The sequence below is a fragment of the Muscardinus avellanarius genome (genome assembly GCF_963383645.1).
Source record: "Muscardinus avellanarius genome assembly, chromosome: 6".
NCBI lineage: Eukaryota > Metazoa > Chordata > Mammalia > Rodentia > Gliridae > Muscardinus > Muscardinus avellanarius.
This window is the reverse complement of record NC_137791.1, coordinates 96,407,780-96,422,466: the sequence shown is the minus strand read 5'-3', so window position 1 is coordinate 96,422,466 and position 14,687 is coordinate 96,407,780. Positions and strand designations below refer to the sequence as shown.

The 14,687-nt window shown below is 40.8% G+C and overlaps 1 protein-coding gene across 2 annotated transcripts in view; it reads right to left on the bottom strand.

The window, feature by feature from the left end:
* The window catches only part of SCFD2 (sec1 family domain containing 2), a gene marked incomplete at both ends in the record, with an annotated part of 435,303 nt that extends 421,067 nt beyond the window's left edge, over window positions 1-14,236 (bottom strand). For both annotated transcript variants that reach the window (XM_080698111.1, XM_080698112.1), the window contains one exon: window positions 13,399-14,236. In XM_080698111.1, coding sequence (XP_080554237.1) covers window positions 13,399-14,236 — 838 coding nt within the window. The remainder of the gene's footprint in view (window positions 1-13,398) is intronic.
* Between the last annotated feature and the right edge of the window lie 451 nt (window positions 14,237-14,687).

Sequence of the window (14,687 nt, the reverse complement as noted above, 5' to 3'; positions counted from 1 at the left end):
ACAGACAAGAAAATAGAAACTCACGAACTGGGAGAAAAAAGTTTAACAGACATATGCTTTGTACTGCCTCCTTCTATCAAAATCAATAGCCAAGCTGGGAGTGGTGGCCCACGACTGTAATCCCAGTACCCGGGAGGCCAAAACAGGAGGATAGCAGGTAACCAACCAGCCTCAGCAACTTGTGAGGGCCTCCACAACTTAGTAAGACCCTGTTTAAAAATAAAAAAATAAATAGGGCTGGGAGTGTAGCTCAGAGGTAGAATGCCTCTGGGTTCAATCCCCAGTACCACAATAATTAATATTATTTAATTATTAATGATTAAATAGTTAATTTAATAACAACAACATCAACAGCCATTTTTAGTTTCTGTCACACAAATCAATAATACAAACCTACTATTTGGCTGCAGTACTGATCACGTTCATGACACCTATGCAATGAGTACCTCACGGGTTGACATAATACCCCAGGAGGACAAGCATCACATCTGCTCTGGTTACTGCTATATCCTCAGCACCTAGCACAATATCTATATACAGAAGGTGTCAATAAGTACTTGCTGAATAAATTATCAACATAAAGTCCATCAGTTAAATAGTACCATAAGATGATACTAGCCTGCAATTTTATAGCTTTATTTTATGTTTATTTTACTGACAAAAACACTAAGATCCAGAAGGACTTAGGGACTTGAGTAAGAACAGCAGATCTCTCCTCCACTATGACGTTATCGTCATAATGGCAAAGGCCCTGTTCACCTAGTTCCCCCTGTACTCACAAAGTCTAACATGGAAATTGGCATTTAGTGGCCTCTCACTGCACATTTGTTAGACAAAGGAAAGAGTAAGTGAGCAAATGGTAATAGCCTGGAATGACAGCAGTGTTTATTGAATACTCTCTTTATTCCTGGCACTGTTTGAGAAGCTTTACATGTATTAACTCTACTAATAATGAATGAATTAACAAGTTAAAATTCAAGACTAATGACATAGTATAGTGCTTTTTCTGTAAAATCAAGTAATTTCTCCAAAAACCATCACCTCTTGGAAAACATAATTCCAGTGGTGGGTGGACTTACCACATCTATTTTTTTTTATGATTCCATACACTTTGGATCAACTAATATTTTGATTCTTAACCCCTCCCTCCCTCTCTCTCTCTCTCTCTCTTTCCATACACACACACACACACACACACACACACACACACACACACACACTTCATGTTCTAACAGTTCATTCATTAAGGCAGTAGGAATCATGTCTTATTTATGTTGTCTGTGGTTTGTAGTTATCTTCCCAGCCCTCAGACTAGGAGCTGCTTGTTAAATACTTGGTGAATTAATACCTAGTAAATATATATATATATATATATATATATTGAGGGGGTGGGGGGGTCTGTGGACAGAACCAGGGGCATTCTACATCTGAGCTACACTCCCTGCCCTATTTTTTATTCTTTATTTTGAGACAGGGTCTCACTGAGTTACAGAGGACCTCACTAAGTAGCTGAATCTGTAAGAGGCCCTGGCATCCAGAGGAGTCAGAAATCTCTAAGTGAATTATCTCTTAATAAACTCAAATTATCTCAAGACTTAAAGGGAGACCCTAAGATCATCTCATAGCATCATGACAGTCTTTCTGCACCAGTTCCCTCCTTACTTACTAAAAACCTTTTTAGATCTTCACTTATCATCAGGGTAGCTTTTCTTTGAGCCTGAAGCCCACATTTCAGTCTCCTCCACCATTCATAAGCACATGACACAAGCAAGCGTTCTGTGTGTGCTGCCCGTCTTTCCTAGCATCTTCAGCCTCACGATCTGGCTACTGCTCACTCCTGCTTTCTATCTTAAACTTAGGGAGCTTTGACAAGTTTCAGTTCATTAAACCCTCTGCAAACTGACACTGCTGACAGTCTTCCTGAAACTCTCCAAAATATGAGAAGTCAAGATATTAAATGTTTCTTCTTTTTTTTTAATGTGTGTTTTATTGGGGATGGAACCCAGGGGCTTTTCTACCTCTGGGCTACACTCCCAGACCTATTTTATACTTTATTTGGAAACAGGGTCTCATAAGTTGCTGAGAGCCTCACTAAGTAGCTAAGGCTGGCTTTGAACCTGTAGAATCCTCCTGTCTCAGCCTCCCAAGCAAGGGGATTACAAGCAAGCGCCACCACGCCTGGTTAAGAGTGATTCATGCACAACAAATCATTTATATGATTAAAATAGTATATAAAACATCATAAATGCTCAAAAATAGAGAAATAACATTTTAAAGTTGTGATATATTTACTGAAGCAGTTCTCAGATGAAGATTTTAATTTTCTTTTTCTTATGTAGAATTTCTTTACTTTTTGTGATAAATACGTATCCCTTTTATAATAAGAACAAAAAGTGTATTATATACACGCACATGCACATCAATATCCTAAAAGCTTAACATGGGTTATTTTGAGATGGTAAGACTGTAATTGATATAAACTCTATCACAGCTTCATTTTTCCTAAATTTTTAATACAAAAGCACATGAAATTTACTTAATTAAAAAATAATTTAAGCCAGGCATGGTGGTGCACCCTTGTAAGACCTGCATGAGAAAGGAGGATCACAGTTTGAGGACAGCCTCAGCTACTTATTGTGAGGCCCTTTGCAACTCAGTGAGACCCTGTTTCAAAATAAAGAATAAAAAAATAGGGCTGGGTATAGCTTGGAGGTAGAATGCCCCTGGGTTCCATCCCCAGCTCCGCAAAAATAAATAAATAATAAATAAATAAATGATTTAGCTGATTACTCAACTGCTCTGTGAACATGGTTTCTCATGTGCCCACGTTCAACAATCTTTTTTTTTTTTTTTTTTTGCAATACTGGGGTGAAACCCAGGGGCATTCTACCTCTGGGCTACACCCCCACCCCTATTTTTAATTATTTCATTTGATTTGATTTTCAGTACTGGGGATGGAACCCAGGGGCATTCTACCTCTGAGTTACCCTCCCAGCCCTACTTTTTTATTTTATTTAATTTAGTGTGTGTGTGTGTGTGTGTGTGTGTGTGGTACTGGGGGTGAAACTTCCGGGCTATACTTCCAGACCTATTTTAGTGAGGCTCTCAGCAACTTAGTGAGACCCTGTTTTCAAATAAAATATAAAATACGGCTGGGAGGATAACCCAGTAGGAAGCCTCTGGGTTCCAACCCCAGTACCACAAAATAAATAAATAAATAAATAAATAAATAAATAAATAAATAAATAACAGTAGAAACAGGGTCTCACTAAGTTGCTGAGAGCCTCACTAAGTAGTTAAGGCTAGCTTTGAACCTGTGCAATCCTCCTGTCTCAACCTCCCAAGCACAGGGATTACAAGCATGCACCACCACGCCGGGCTATTTTTTTATTTTATTTATTATGTGGTGTGTGTGTGTGTGTGTGTGTGTGTGTGTGTGTGTGTGTATGTGTGTGTGTGTGTTGCTAGGGATGGAACCCCGGGACATTCTAACTCCGAGCTACACTCTTAGCCCTATGTTTTATTCTTTATTTTGAAACAGGGTCTCACTAAGTTGTGGACGGCCTCAGTAAGTAACTGAGGCTGTCCATGAACCACGCTCCTCTTGTCTCAGCCTCCCAAATGCTGGGATTACAAGTGTGCATCACCATGCCCAGCTTGTAGTTTATTCTTTCAATCAGGGTCTCACTGAGTTGCAAAGGGCCTAAGTAGCTGAGGCTGTTGGCTCCCAAATGCTGGGATTCCAAGCATGCACCACCATACCCGGCTTCATTTTTAAAATTTAATTACGGACTTCCGGGAAGATGGCGACCGAGAAAAGCGGGGCTTAAGAGTCCCGCTAACAACCAATCTCCATTACCACAAAAAGAGCGCCTTTCATAGCCAGAAAACACCATCACCAGAAAAACAAAAAAACCACCAGGCTCCAGAGAGAAAGCGGACTGAGAACAGAGCTCAGGGCCACAGAGGGGACACACGCGCCCGAGGACGCGGCAGCAGCGCCATACTGCCGGCGGCAGCGGCGAACTCAGCGGACGGCTACAGCAAGCCGAGGTGAGCCGATGCGGAACAGCCAGGCGGGATCTTTCGGCGCAGACAGCATTTAAAGCTCCCAGTGGCTGAGCTCAGCACACGCTGCAGGGATTCAGAGTGGAAATCAAAACCAGAGAAGAAAAAATACGCCAGCCTCATGGCCGAGGGCGTGGCAGAGGCGCCATATTGCCACCGGCGGCGGCAGCAGCAGTGAATTCACCGAGTCCAGTACAGCTACATCTACGTACTCAAGAACAGTGAGTCAAATTGCGGGCCACAGAGGAGAAATCCCAGTATTGTGCCTCCTGGGACTTGACCCAGTGAGGGAGTGGTGGTGGCAGAGATATCACACCATAGGAGAGCGTGCAACCTGGCACCCCCCATAGTTTAAAGCAGCCTCTATCGACTCCCTGGGTCGGAGACTCTGTGATACAACCCAGTAAAGGAGTAGTAGGGTCTGAGATAATACAGACTCGAGATCCAGAGCACCTTAAGTGAAGCCATAGTGACCCAAGGGAAGAACCCAGAGAAGGCACAAACCTCCGAAATCATGGGAAAGAGGAATAACACTGAAGTAATGAATGTGCACAACCCCACAATATCAGAACCTGATAAAACAGAAAATCAGAGATTTCTAGAAGATCAAATCAGGAAAATAACTGTAGAAATAATAGAGGTGCTTCGAAAAGAACTCAGAGAGAGCCAAAAAGAGATAAAGGATGCAATTAATGAAGTAAAGGCCTCAATTCAAAGCACAAACAACCGATTAGACCACATGGAGAACAGAATCTCGCTCTTAGAAGATGAGCAATCCAAAAATGAATGCATAGTTTCTAATCTAGAAAAAGATATCCAACAGCAGGAATCTGACATTGAAGAAATATGGGCCCATCTTAAGAGAGCTAACTTAAGAATAATTGGAATAGAGGAGGGAAAAGAAAGTGATACCAAAGGGATCAACAATCTCTTCAAGGAAGTAATAGCAGAAAATTTTCCAAATATAGAGCAAGAGGTTGATACACAGATCCAGGAAACTTATAGAACTCCCTTTAGACAGGATCCGAGAAGAGGATCCCCACGCCATATAATTGTCAAAATGACCAATGTGGAAGCCAAGCAGAGAATCTTAAAGGCAACAAAAACAAAGGGCCAAGTGACATTCAGAGGCAAACCAATTAGAATCACTCCAGACTTCCCAAACCAAGTTATGAGAGCCAGAAGGGCTTGGAGTAACATATTCCAAACTATGAAAGAAAACAACTTCCAGCCAAAAATTTCCTATCCAGCAAAACTTTCTATCAAATTAGATGGAGAAATAAGAAGCTTCCATGACAAACAGAAACTGAAGGAATTTATGTCTTCAAAACCAGCGCTAGAGAAAATACTCAAAGAGATTAACTACAAAGAAGAAATAGGTAACACTCACCAGAACCAGAGAAACAAGAGTTTCCATCCAACAGACAACTAAGATTGGTTATCTGTGGAGATTCATTATTTATGTTAGTCTTTTACCTATCTCTAAAGGGTATTGTTTGCCTTTATTGTTGTTAATTTTTAGGATTTCTAGTCGGAATATTAATATACCTTCAGATATAGCAATTGGAAATATTTTATCCAATTCTATTAGTAACTTTTAACTCTGTTTACATTGTCTTTGGATATACAACATGTTTTTTATTTTTTAGGGAGTTTGTATATTCTTCTGTTGCCTGTGCCATTGAAATCATATCCAAGAAATCACTGCCAATTTCAATGTTGTGAGGTTTTATGACCCAGATTTTCTCCTAAAAGTTTATAGTCTTAAGATTTATATTTAGGTCTTTTATCTAGTTTGAGTTAATACTTGTATGTGGGATTAGGTAAGGGTCCAATTTTATTCTTTTCCATGTAATTATTATTTTTCAACAATATTTAGTTAAAAGATTATTATTTCCACCACCAAATCTTCGTGGAAACCTTGTCGAAAATAACTTGACAATATAGGGAAGAAGTTAGCTCTAGGCTTGTATTTAACTCCAATGGTCTATATATCTGCCTTTAGAACAGTACTACACTGTTTCAATTATTGTAGCTTTATATGGTTTGAAATCAGAAAATATACATCTTCTAGCTTTGTTTTTGCTTCGAGATTGTTTTGGGTATCTAGAGTCCATATTCCATATCAGGATAGATTTTTTTCTGAAAAATAAATATATGATAGTTTCACCTAAAAAAAAGAAAAAAATATTCTCTGGTAAGAAAGAAAGCAAAAAGAAATATTGAAATGTTATCTTTAAGTCATCAAAAGCTTGGTATCAGACAAATGAAACTGTTATGTGAGATTATCATTTTAAATTTTGGATAAATTGCTATAATACTAGATGTCAACCACTAAGCCAAGCATGGGAGGGAGGGATGGGGAGAGAATGGGGTGGGGATCGGGTGGGGGCTGACTGGGCGATGTGTGCATGTATGTCTACAAAAGTTTGTATCCCACTATGATGTATGAATACAGTGCACCAATAAAATAAAATTAAAAAAAAAAATTAAAATTTAATTACTGCCATTTTTACAATGTAAGTATAGACTAAGCATTTGAGATCTATCAATGTCATAATTAATTTCAGCTAATTCTTTTATAAAATGAATAAAATGCCAAGTGTTATATTTTCACAGTTTTTCTTTTCTTATAGAAATTTTAAAATATTCTAGATACTTTACAAACCAACCAGAACTGAGCGTGGTGGCAAACGCTTATAATCCCAGTACTTGGGAGGCTGAGACAGAAGGCTCTGGGTTCGCAGCCAGCCTCAGCTACTTAGTGAGGCCCTTTGCAACCCAGTGAGACCCTGTTTCAAAATAAAGAATAAGCCAGGCATGGTGGCGCACACTTGTAATCCCTGCGCTTGGAAGGCAGAGACAGGAGGATCACACAGGTTCAAACCCAGCCTCGCTGGCTTAAGAGACCCTGTTTCCAAATAAAAATATAAAATAGGTCTGGGAGTATAGCCCAGAGGTAGAAGGGTTCCATCCCCAGTACCACCAAAAAATAAAAAAATAAAGAATAAAAAATTGGGGTGGGGGTGTAGCTCGAAGGTAGAATGCCCTGGGGTCAATGCACAGCAAAGAAGATGAAAGAAGAGGAAAAGGGGAGTGGGGAGGAAGAAAGAAGAAGTCACCAGAGCCCAGCTATTTCTTCCCTGCCTGTCCAACTTTTACTCTGACCAATAGCAAAGTGCTCCCTAGTCTGGGCAGAGAATGGTTTAATTCCCAATGCTATTTTTTCCAAGGAGACATAGGGGGGAAAAAGAGATGTAGCCTCGAGCGGTCCCTTCCTCTGCTAGTTGTTTGTTTGTTTGTTTGTTTGTTTGTTTGTTTGTTTTGTGATCTGAGGCATTGTTTATCAATGTGGTGTTATTTTACCAATCCATAAACTCAGAGTTGGTCCCACTGACACCTAAGTATCTTAGAACCCTAGGATTGGAAATCCTGCATGGATAAGCTAATGTCTCAAGGGCTAATTTTTTGGTTAACATTGCCAGAAAAAAAATAGCAATCCTGTATGATCCTCTTGATCATAGTGTGAATACATGTTAGTGTCATTATCATAAGACATGTAACACTTTGTCTCAGTTTACATGAATTAAAATAAAAAAATAAGATTTGAGATGTCTTCATCACAGTATAATTATACTGTAGTACAGAAAAACAGATAAAAAGGCAGCAGGCTTCTCAACATCTCACAGACAGGATACGGGGGCTGTCCCCATTGGCCCTCTGCTGAGATAGGACCGCTGTCATATACTAAGGATCTACCTCCTCCCCACGCTCCTTCTGAACATGATCCTGTATAACATAAATCTGACCATGCCACATCACAACTTGGAAACTTCCAAGTGGCTTCCCATTGTACTGTTGCCTTTTATTCTAAAATTTTTTTTTTTTTTGCCCTATAATGCATTCCCTCTGCCTATCTCTCCAACTCTGTCTCCTACGACTGCTCCCTCAGCTTATAACACTGCAGCTATATTGGCCTCATACTGTTTCTCAAACATGTCAACCATGCTCCCATCTCAAGCCCTTTAAATTTGCCATTCGCTGGGGCTTATATTCTATCCATAGATAGCCACCTGGCCTGCTTTCTGTCTCATTGCAGCCTCTTCCCTAATGTTAGATCCTTAAAGAGGTCCTCTGTGCGAAGCTAACTAAAATGAAAACTCCATCACACTTTAATCTCAAATCTCTTTTTTTTTCTTTTTTTTTCTTTTGCAGTACTGGGGATGGAACCCAGGGGCATTCTACCTCCGAGCTATACCCACAGCCCTATTTTTAAAATTGTTTATTTTGAAACAGGGTCTCACTGAGTTGCAAAGGGCCTCACTAAGTAGCAAAGGCCTGTAATCCTCCTGTCTCAGCCTCCCAAGCACACTAGCAATTACTATTTGAGCAACAGTGTCAAATTTCAATACTTTAACATATAAATAAATATCCATTCCTTAAAACATATAACGTATCATATTCCCTCAGAATATTATAATCCCAGGTTCAAGAGCTACCACTGAATTGAGAGTTAATCTTTAGTTGAAAGACTTTAATTTAAAAGTTTGCATGAAGCTAAGATTCACAAGTGTTAAGCAGAATAAATTTAGTTCCCAGAATTACCATCCCCTTTTGAATTAGATCTTGAAGATTATTAGTACAGCGCTCTATCCAATCTCAAGATCCAGAAAAGGAAAGCAAACCAGACTCAAATGTGAGGGATTCATGAACAAGTCTACCTTTTAACTGTCCTTTAAAATAAGCCAGAAGCCACAGCAGACCACAGAATGCTATTTAAATCCTCTGTGCAAACATGCCTGAAGCCTAGGTGCCCAAGCTCCTGGGTAGTCTAGACATGGTCAAAGTCAGCCATAATCAAAAAGACAGATAAATAAGTGGCCATTTCTTGTCAAACAATTATAACACATGATCTATGTTTTTTTAAGCCCTGAAAGCTTATCAACTGCTTCAGGAGGGCAAGGACCTTGTCTCCCTTCCCTAGCACCTGGCACAGTGCCTAGCACACAGTGGGCATTCAATAAATATTTACTGAACACAATTAGACAAGGTGATATTACTGTCAAAAAGGTGATGATGAAAAAGATGAAAAAAGTCTATATTATAAACATGATATGAGCAAATATTTATGAACTACTTGAGGGTTTTTTGGCACGACCAATTTAGCATCTAAGTATGTGAATCTTCTAATGGTAAATTATCAAGGATAACCTCCAAAATATTAACAACTAATTACATAAATTAGTATGAAAGTTAACATCTAAATCAAAGACTTAAAAATGTATAGACAAGAGGATTGTAGTTCACGGACAGCCTCAGCTACTTAGTGAGGCCCTTTGCAACTCAGTGAGACCCTGTTTCAAAAAATAAAGAATTAAAAAATAGGACTGGAGGTGTAGCTTAAAGTTAGAATGCCCCTGGGTTCCGTCCCCAGTACCGAAAAAAATAAAAGTATATCCTTTGGTCTCTATGTAAAATTGCTACCAAGTGTTTTAAATTAAACTTTTATTCATTTAAGGCATTACAATAATTTCCAAATCAGTCTTACTTTTTTTTTTAATCACATATGGTTTCTTTGACTCCATCAAAGAACTTATTCACACAAATGTCCCTTAATTTATAAGCCTCAGTCTTTCTTTCTTTCTTTCTTTTTCGTGTGTGTGTGTGGGGGGGGGGGGTGTTGGAGATTGAACCCAGGAACATTGAACCTCTGGGCTACACACCTTGTTCTATTTTTTTTTTTTTTTTTCATTTTGAAACAGGGTCTGACAAAGAAAATGTCTGAGAAATACCAGAAAATAAAGCTTAACTGAAGGGGCGTCAAGCCGGGCGTGGTGGCGCATGCTTGTAATTCCAGCATTTGGGAGGCTGAGACAGCAGGATCGCCGTTCACAGACAGGCTCAGCTACTATTTAGTGAGGCCCTTTGCAACTCAGTGAGACCCTGTTTCCAGATAAAGAATAAAAAATAGAGCTAGGGATGTAGCTCAGAGGTAGAATGCCCCTGAGATCCATCCCCAGCACCGCAAAATAAATAAACAAACAAACAAACAAACAAACAAATTTTTTTTAATGAAGGGGAGTCAAAAAATCAGAGCAACGCCGGGCGTGGTGGCGCACACTTGTAATCCCTGTGCTTGGGAGGCAGAGACAGGAGGATTGCGCAGGTTCGAAGCCAGCCGCGTGCGCTGGCTTAGGAGACCCTGTTTCCAAAATAAAAATGCAAAAATAGGTCTGGGAGTGTAGCCCGGAGGTAGAAGGGCTTCCAGGAACCCCAGTACCACCAAAAAATAAAAATAAAATAAAATAAAAAATCAGAGCAGATGATAATGGGGATGGCAAGGATAGACAACTTTTTAAAATCATCTATAAAATGAAGCAAAAAAATGTAACTGAAGTTGGAGAAGCAAAGGTAAATTCATGAGAAAATAGAAAAGAGTGACAATCCAGTCTGCATAGGTAAAAAAGTTGATACTGGCATAACAGGAACAATACATTTTTTTATTCTTCGTATGTGTGTGTGTGTGTGTGTGTGTGTGTGTGTGTGTGTGTGTATGTGTGTGTGTATGTGTGTGTGTACTTGGGATTGAACCCAGAGGTGCTCTACCACTGAATTACAATCCCAGCCCTTTTTATTGTTTATCTTGAAACATGATCTCACTAAGTTGCCCAGGTTGGCCTCCAATTTACAATTCATCTGTCTCAGCCTCCCAAGTACTGGAGATTACAGATATGCACCTCTGCACCTGGCAATGTATTCCTTTTTAAATATGAAGGAATAAAAGAAAAATACATGGGTACAGATGTAGAAAGAATAAGAAATGTGTGTATGTATATATATAAATTCTTTTGGTACTGAGGATTGAACCCAGAGACAAGATACACCCTATGCCCTTTTATATTTTTAATTTTGAAACAGGGCTCACTAAGTTATTAAGGATCTCACTAAGTTTCTGAAGCTGGTTTTGAACCTGGGATCATCCTCTCAATCTCTAAAGTATTGGGATTGCAGATCCATATCACAACACCTAGCTAGGTGGTATTTTTGGTGATTGGACTATATGGAAGTTTCCTGATAGCTTCTCTTTTCTCAGGGACACTAGAAGAAATCTGAGGTTGAGTGTAAGAAAGGACATAGAGACTTGAGGGACAACAAAGTATAAAGTGATTGCTACTGAATGGCAATTTTGCCTGCCTTCCTTCCTTCCTACTGTACTGGAGATTGAACTCAGGGTGTTCTACCACTGTGCTACACCCCCAGTCCCTTTTTTTATTTAGAAACATAGTCTCACTAAGTTGCCAAGTCTAGCCTTGAACCTGTGATCCTCATGTCTCAAGTAGGAGAGCAATTTTGTCTCTCTGTGGGCCCTTATATTCTAGGCCTTTTGACTGCTTTATGTCATAAGCTTTAACAGGGCAGAAGCTATGCTTACTTCATTCATTCTATATATAGAAAAAAGCATACAAAGAATTAAATAGCAAAGGTGTAAAGAAGCTATTGCTATGGTGCTGGCCAGTCAGGACATTAAATTTGCCTAACTAAAGTCTTAGGGGGATATGCAAAAATAACATGATCGTCTTGGCTAATTATGAATCTATATGTCATTTTTGCCATAAATAAATTGATGTATAAACAGTATATGCCATTCATTTAAAAACAACACCAACAAGCATATACCCATCAAGTGCTTGTTGTTGTTGTTGTTGCGGGTCTGGGGATGAAACCCAGGGGCCTTCTACCTCCAAGCTACACCCCCTGCCCTATTTTTTATTATTTATTTTGAAACAGGGTCTCACTGAGTTGCAAAGGCCCTCACTAAGTAGCTGAGGCTATCCGCGAACCGCGATCCTCTGGTTTCAGCCTCCCAAATGCTGGGATTACAAGCGTGTGCCACCACACCCAGCTAAGTGTTATCTTTTTAATCTTCTAAGAGTTCTATGATGTCACAACTATTATTTATATTCAATCACAGTGACAGACAGACAGGGCACCTGGTTTTTCCAGTCACATAATGAAATTTCCACCTCAATACTACCAATGCTTCATTTTTATGATCTGAAATTTCATTTTATTAAGGTCAAAAACTCAGATACACCTATTATGGGTTTTCTAACTTCATTCTACCTTTTTACTTATCTACTAAAAGTAATGCTTAAAAATGTCAATTTCCTGAGTATTCTGCTCGAACTTGGATTGGCTAGTATTTACTACTAACAGCATTACATCTACCTAATTATTAAATGGCAAGAAAGTTGACCTTTGAAAATGCACATGTCAAGTATTAGAAAATGCTTTTCCTAAAGAGGGGGAAGCTCATGAAAACTAAAGAAAGACCAGTAAAGTAGAGGAAATAGAACAGAAGGAGGGAGAAGGGAAGGGAAAGGGGAATGAAATTGGCCAAATTATTAATGTTATGTGCACATTATAATTCACCAATAAATTTTTTTGTGGTACTGCGGTGGAACCCAAGGGCTTTTCTACCTCCGGGCTATACTCCCAGACCTATTTTATACTTTATTTGGAAACAGGGTCTCACTAAGTTGCTGAGAGCCTCACTAAGTAGCTGAGGATGGCTTCGAACCTGTGCAATCCTCCTGTCTCAGCCTCCAAAGCACTGGGATTACAAGTGTGTGCCACGACACCCAGCCACCAATAAATTTTTTAAGAGAAGTGCTTTACTTTCACTTGTTTCAAAAGTTACATGTATCCCTTTTATGTATATAAATAATATGTTACTCTGATTTGAGATTATCTACCCAATCTTCAGAAGAATAAAAGCTAAGAACAAATCAAACATCTGAAAATATTTTCTATAATCCTATTTCATCTCATTTAATAGGGATATTTATAGTCAGTTTAATGTTTTAACATTTATTTAAAGAAACCTAAACCTCAACTATCAGTGGTAATTTCATGTTTTGTTTTAGTTTTCCTTTCACTGGATCATCTCTTAACACCTCTCCAACAGATCAGTCTTCTTATGACAGACTGTTGGCATTTGCAAAGTTTTAAAAGGTTTCCAGGTGGACAGCTCTCCATGTTAGCATAATTCCATATTCAAGTTTCATGGGCTAGATGCAGCTTTTTGTTGAATGAGACGATGCACACTGAGGCCAGATTTACCCAGCACATTTGGCAAACTGCTTGTCTATATCCCCCCTCTAGGCTAAGCTATACTCTAAATTCTGTGAAATAAGGGCCTGTGTATCTAGGTCATCTTTATATCCTCAATGGCAAATATATTAAGAGACCAATAAAACATTTGCTGAATCAGTGAAAGTCCCTGCACCTTGGAAAGTGAATATGAACAGCTCGGCCAATACCACTTACCTGTGAGATCCAGAGTTCTATCCACAAAGACCACAGATGCCCTGCCTGTAGCAGTCTTCCTCCTGTTCTTGGCAGGGGCATAATTAGCCAGATCTGCAGCGATGATCCGACTGAGAGAACCCACAGCAAAACACTCTTCCCGTACCCCCAAGTGCTCGCACAGAGAACTGATGCCAGACACCAGGCACCTGATCTGCAGGAATAGCATCGAGGTGAGGGTGCTGGAATCCACCTCACCCAGGCTTCCCAGCTTCCTCTTGTCCAGTCGGGTACTATTAAGGAGATCCACATCTTGGGGTAGCAGTGGGAAAAGGGAAGCAAAGGCTGGAGTTAAGGCAAGGTAAGGAGCGGCGGGGGCGAGCAGCAAAGGGACGTGCAGCACCTCAGCGGTATAGTTCATGTTGCCCATCCACTCACACAGCTTCTCCTCCAGCTGATCAAACACCGGCTCCTGCCCCTCTAGCTCGGCCGCTGCAGCCGCTGGCACGTGGTTAGCCGTGAGGTGGACAGCGTGGCTCACGGCCGTGACCACCACACAATACTGGAAGTGACTGCGGCAGATGATGTCTCGTAGAGTGTCCACGGTCCTGCCTTTCAGCAGGCAACTCAACACAAACACCGTCTTGGGCTGTTCAACTCCGCCACCAATTGCCTCGGGCCCGAACTCCCGCAGGTGACACGCAGGACTCCCCACCGCCTCCAGGAGACGAGTGGATCCGCAGCCCCAGTGCAGGCTCTCGGCGCTGGCGGCGTCCAGGTAGACCACAGCCCGTTTCACCTTGGTCAGGACCTGCTCCCAGCCTTGCTGGGTAAAGGACAGCACGCCCGGGGTGCTCATGGCTCGAGATTCGCAGAACCAGAGAACTCGGGGGCAGGATCTTCTGTAAGATCTCGCCGCTTCCGGAAACTGGGTTCCCGGGGACTTTGACAGTCAACACAGTACACGTGGTCCCGTCTCTGACGTGGCCGCTGTCCGCGCACGGTGATGACGCGACAGGAGCGCTGATTGGCTAGCGCGGAGGCGGGGCGGAGGGAAGGCGGGCTGGGCTGGGCCGGGGAGAAGTGGGCGGCGATTTTGAGCTCTGCTCTGCCTGGAGAGCTCTGGGAGCAGTGCCCGCATGGCTAGGAAAGAAGGAAACTGCAAAACTTTCTTCCCTCTTTTTTGCTTGTTCAGTGGCCTTCCCCTGCTCCCTGAAAATCGTAGGAATAATAAAACCTAATCTGAAGGTTCGTATCTTCCTCGGGTATGAAATCATCTCTGAAAACGCGGCCAACCGAGAAGATAATCA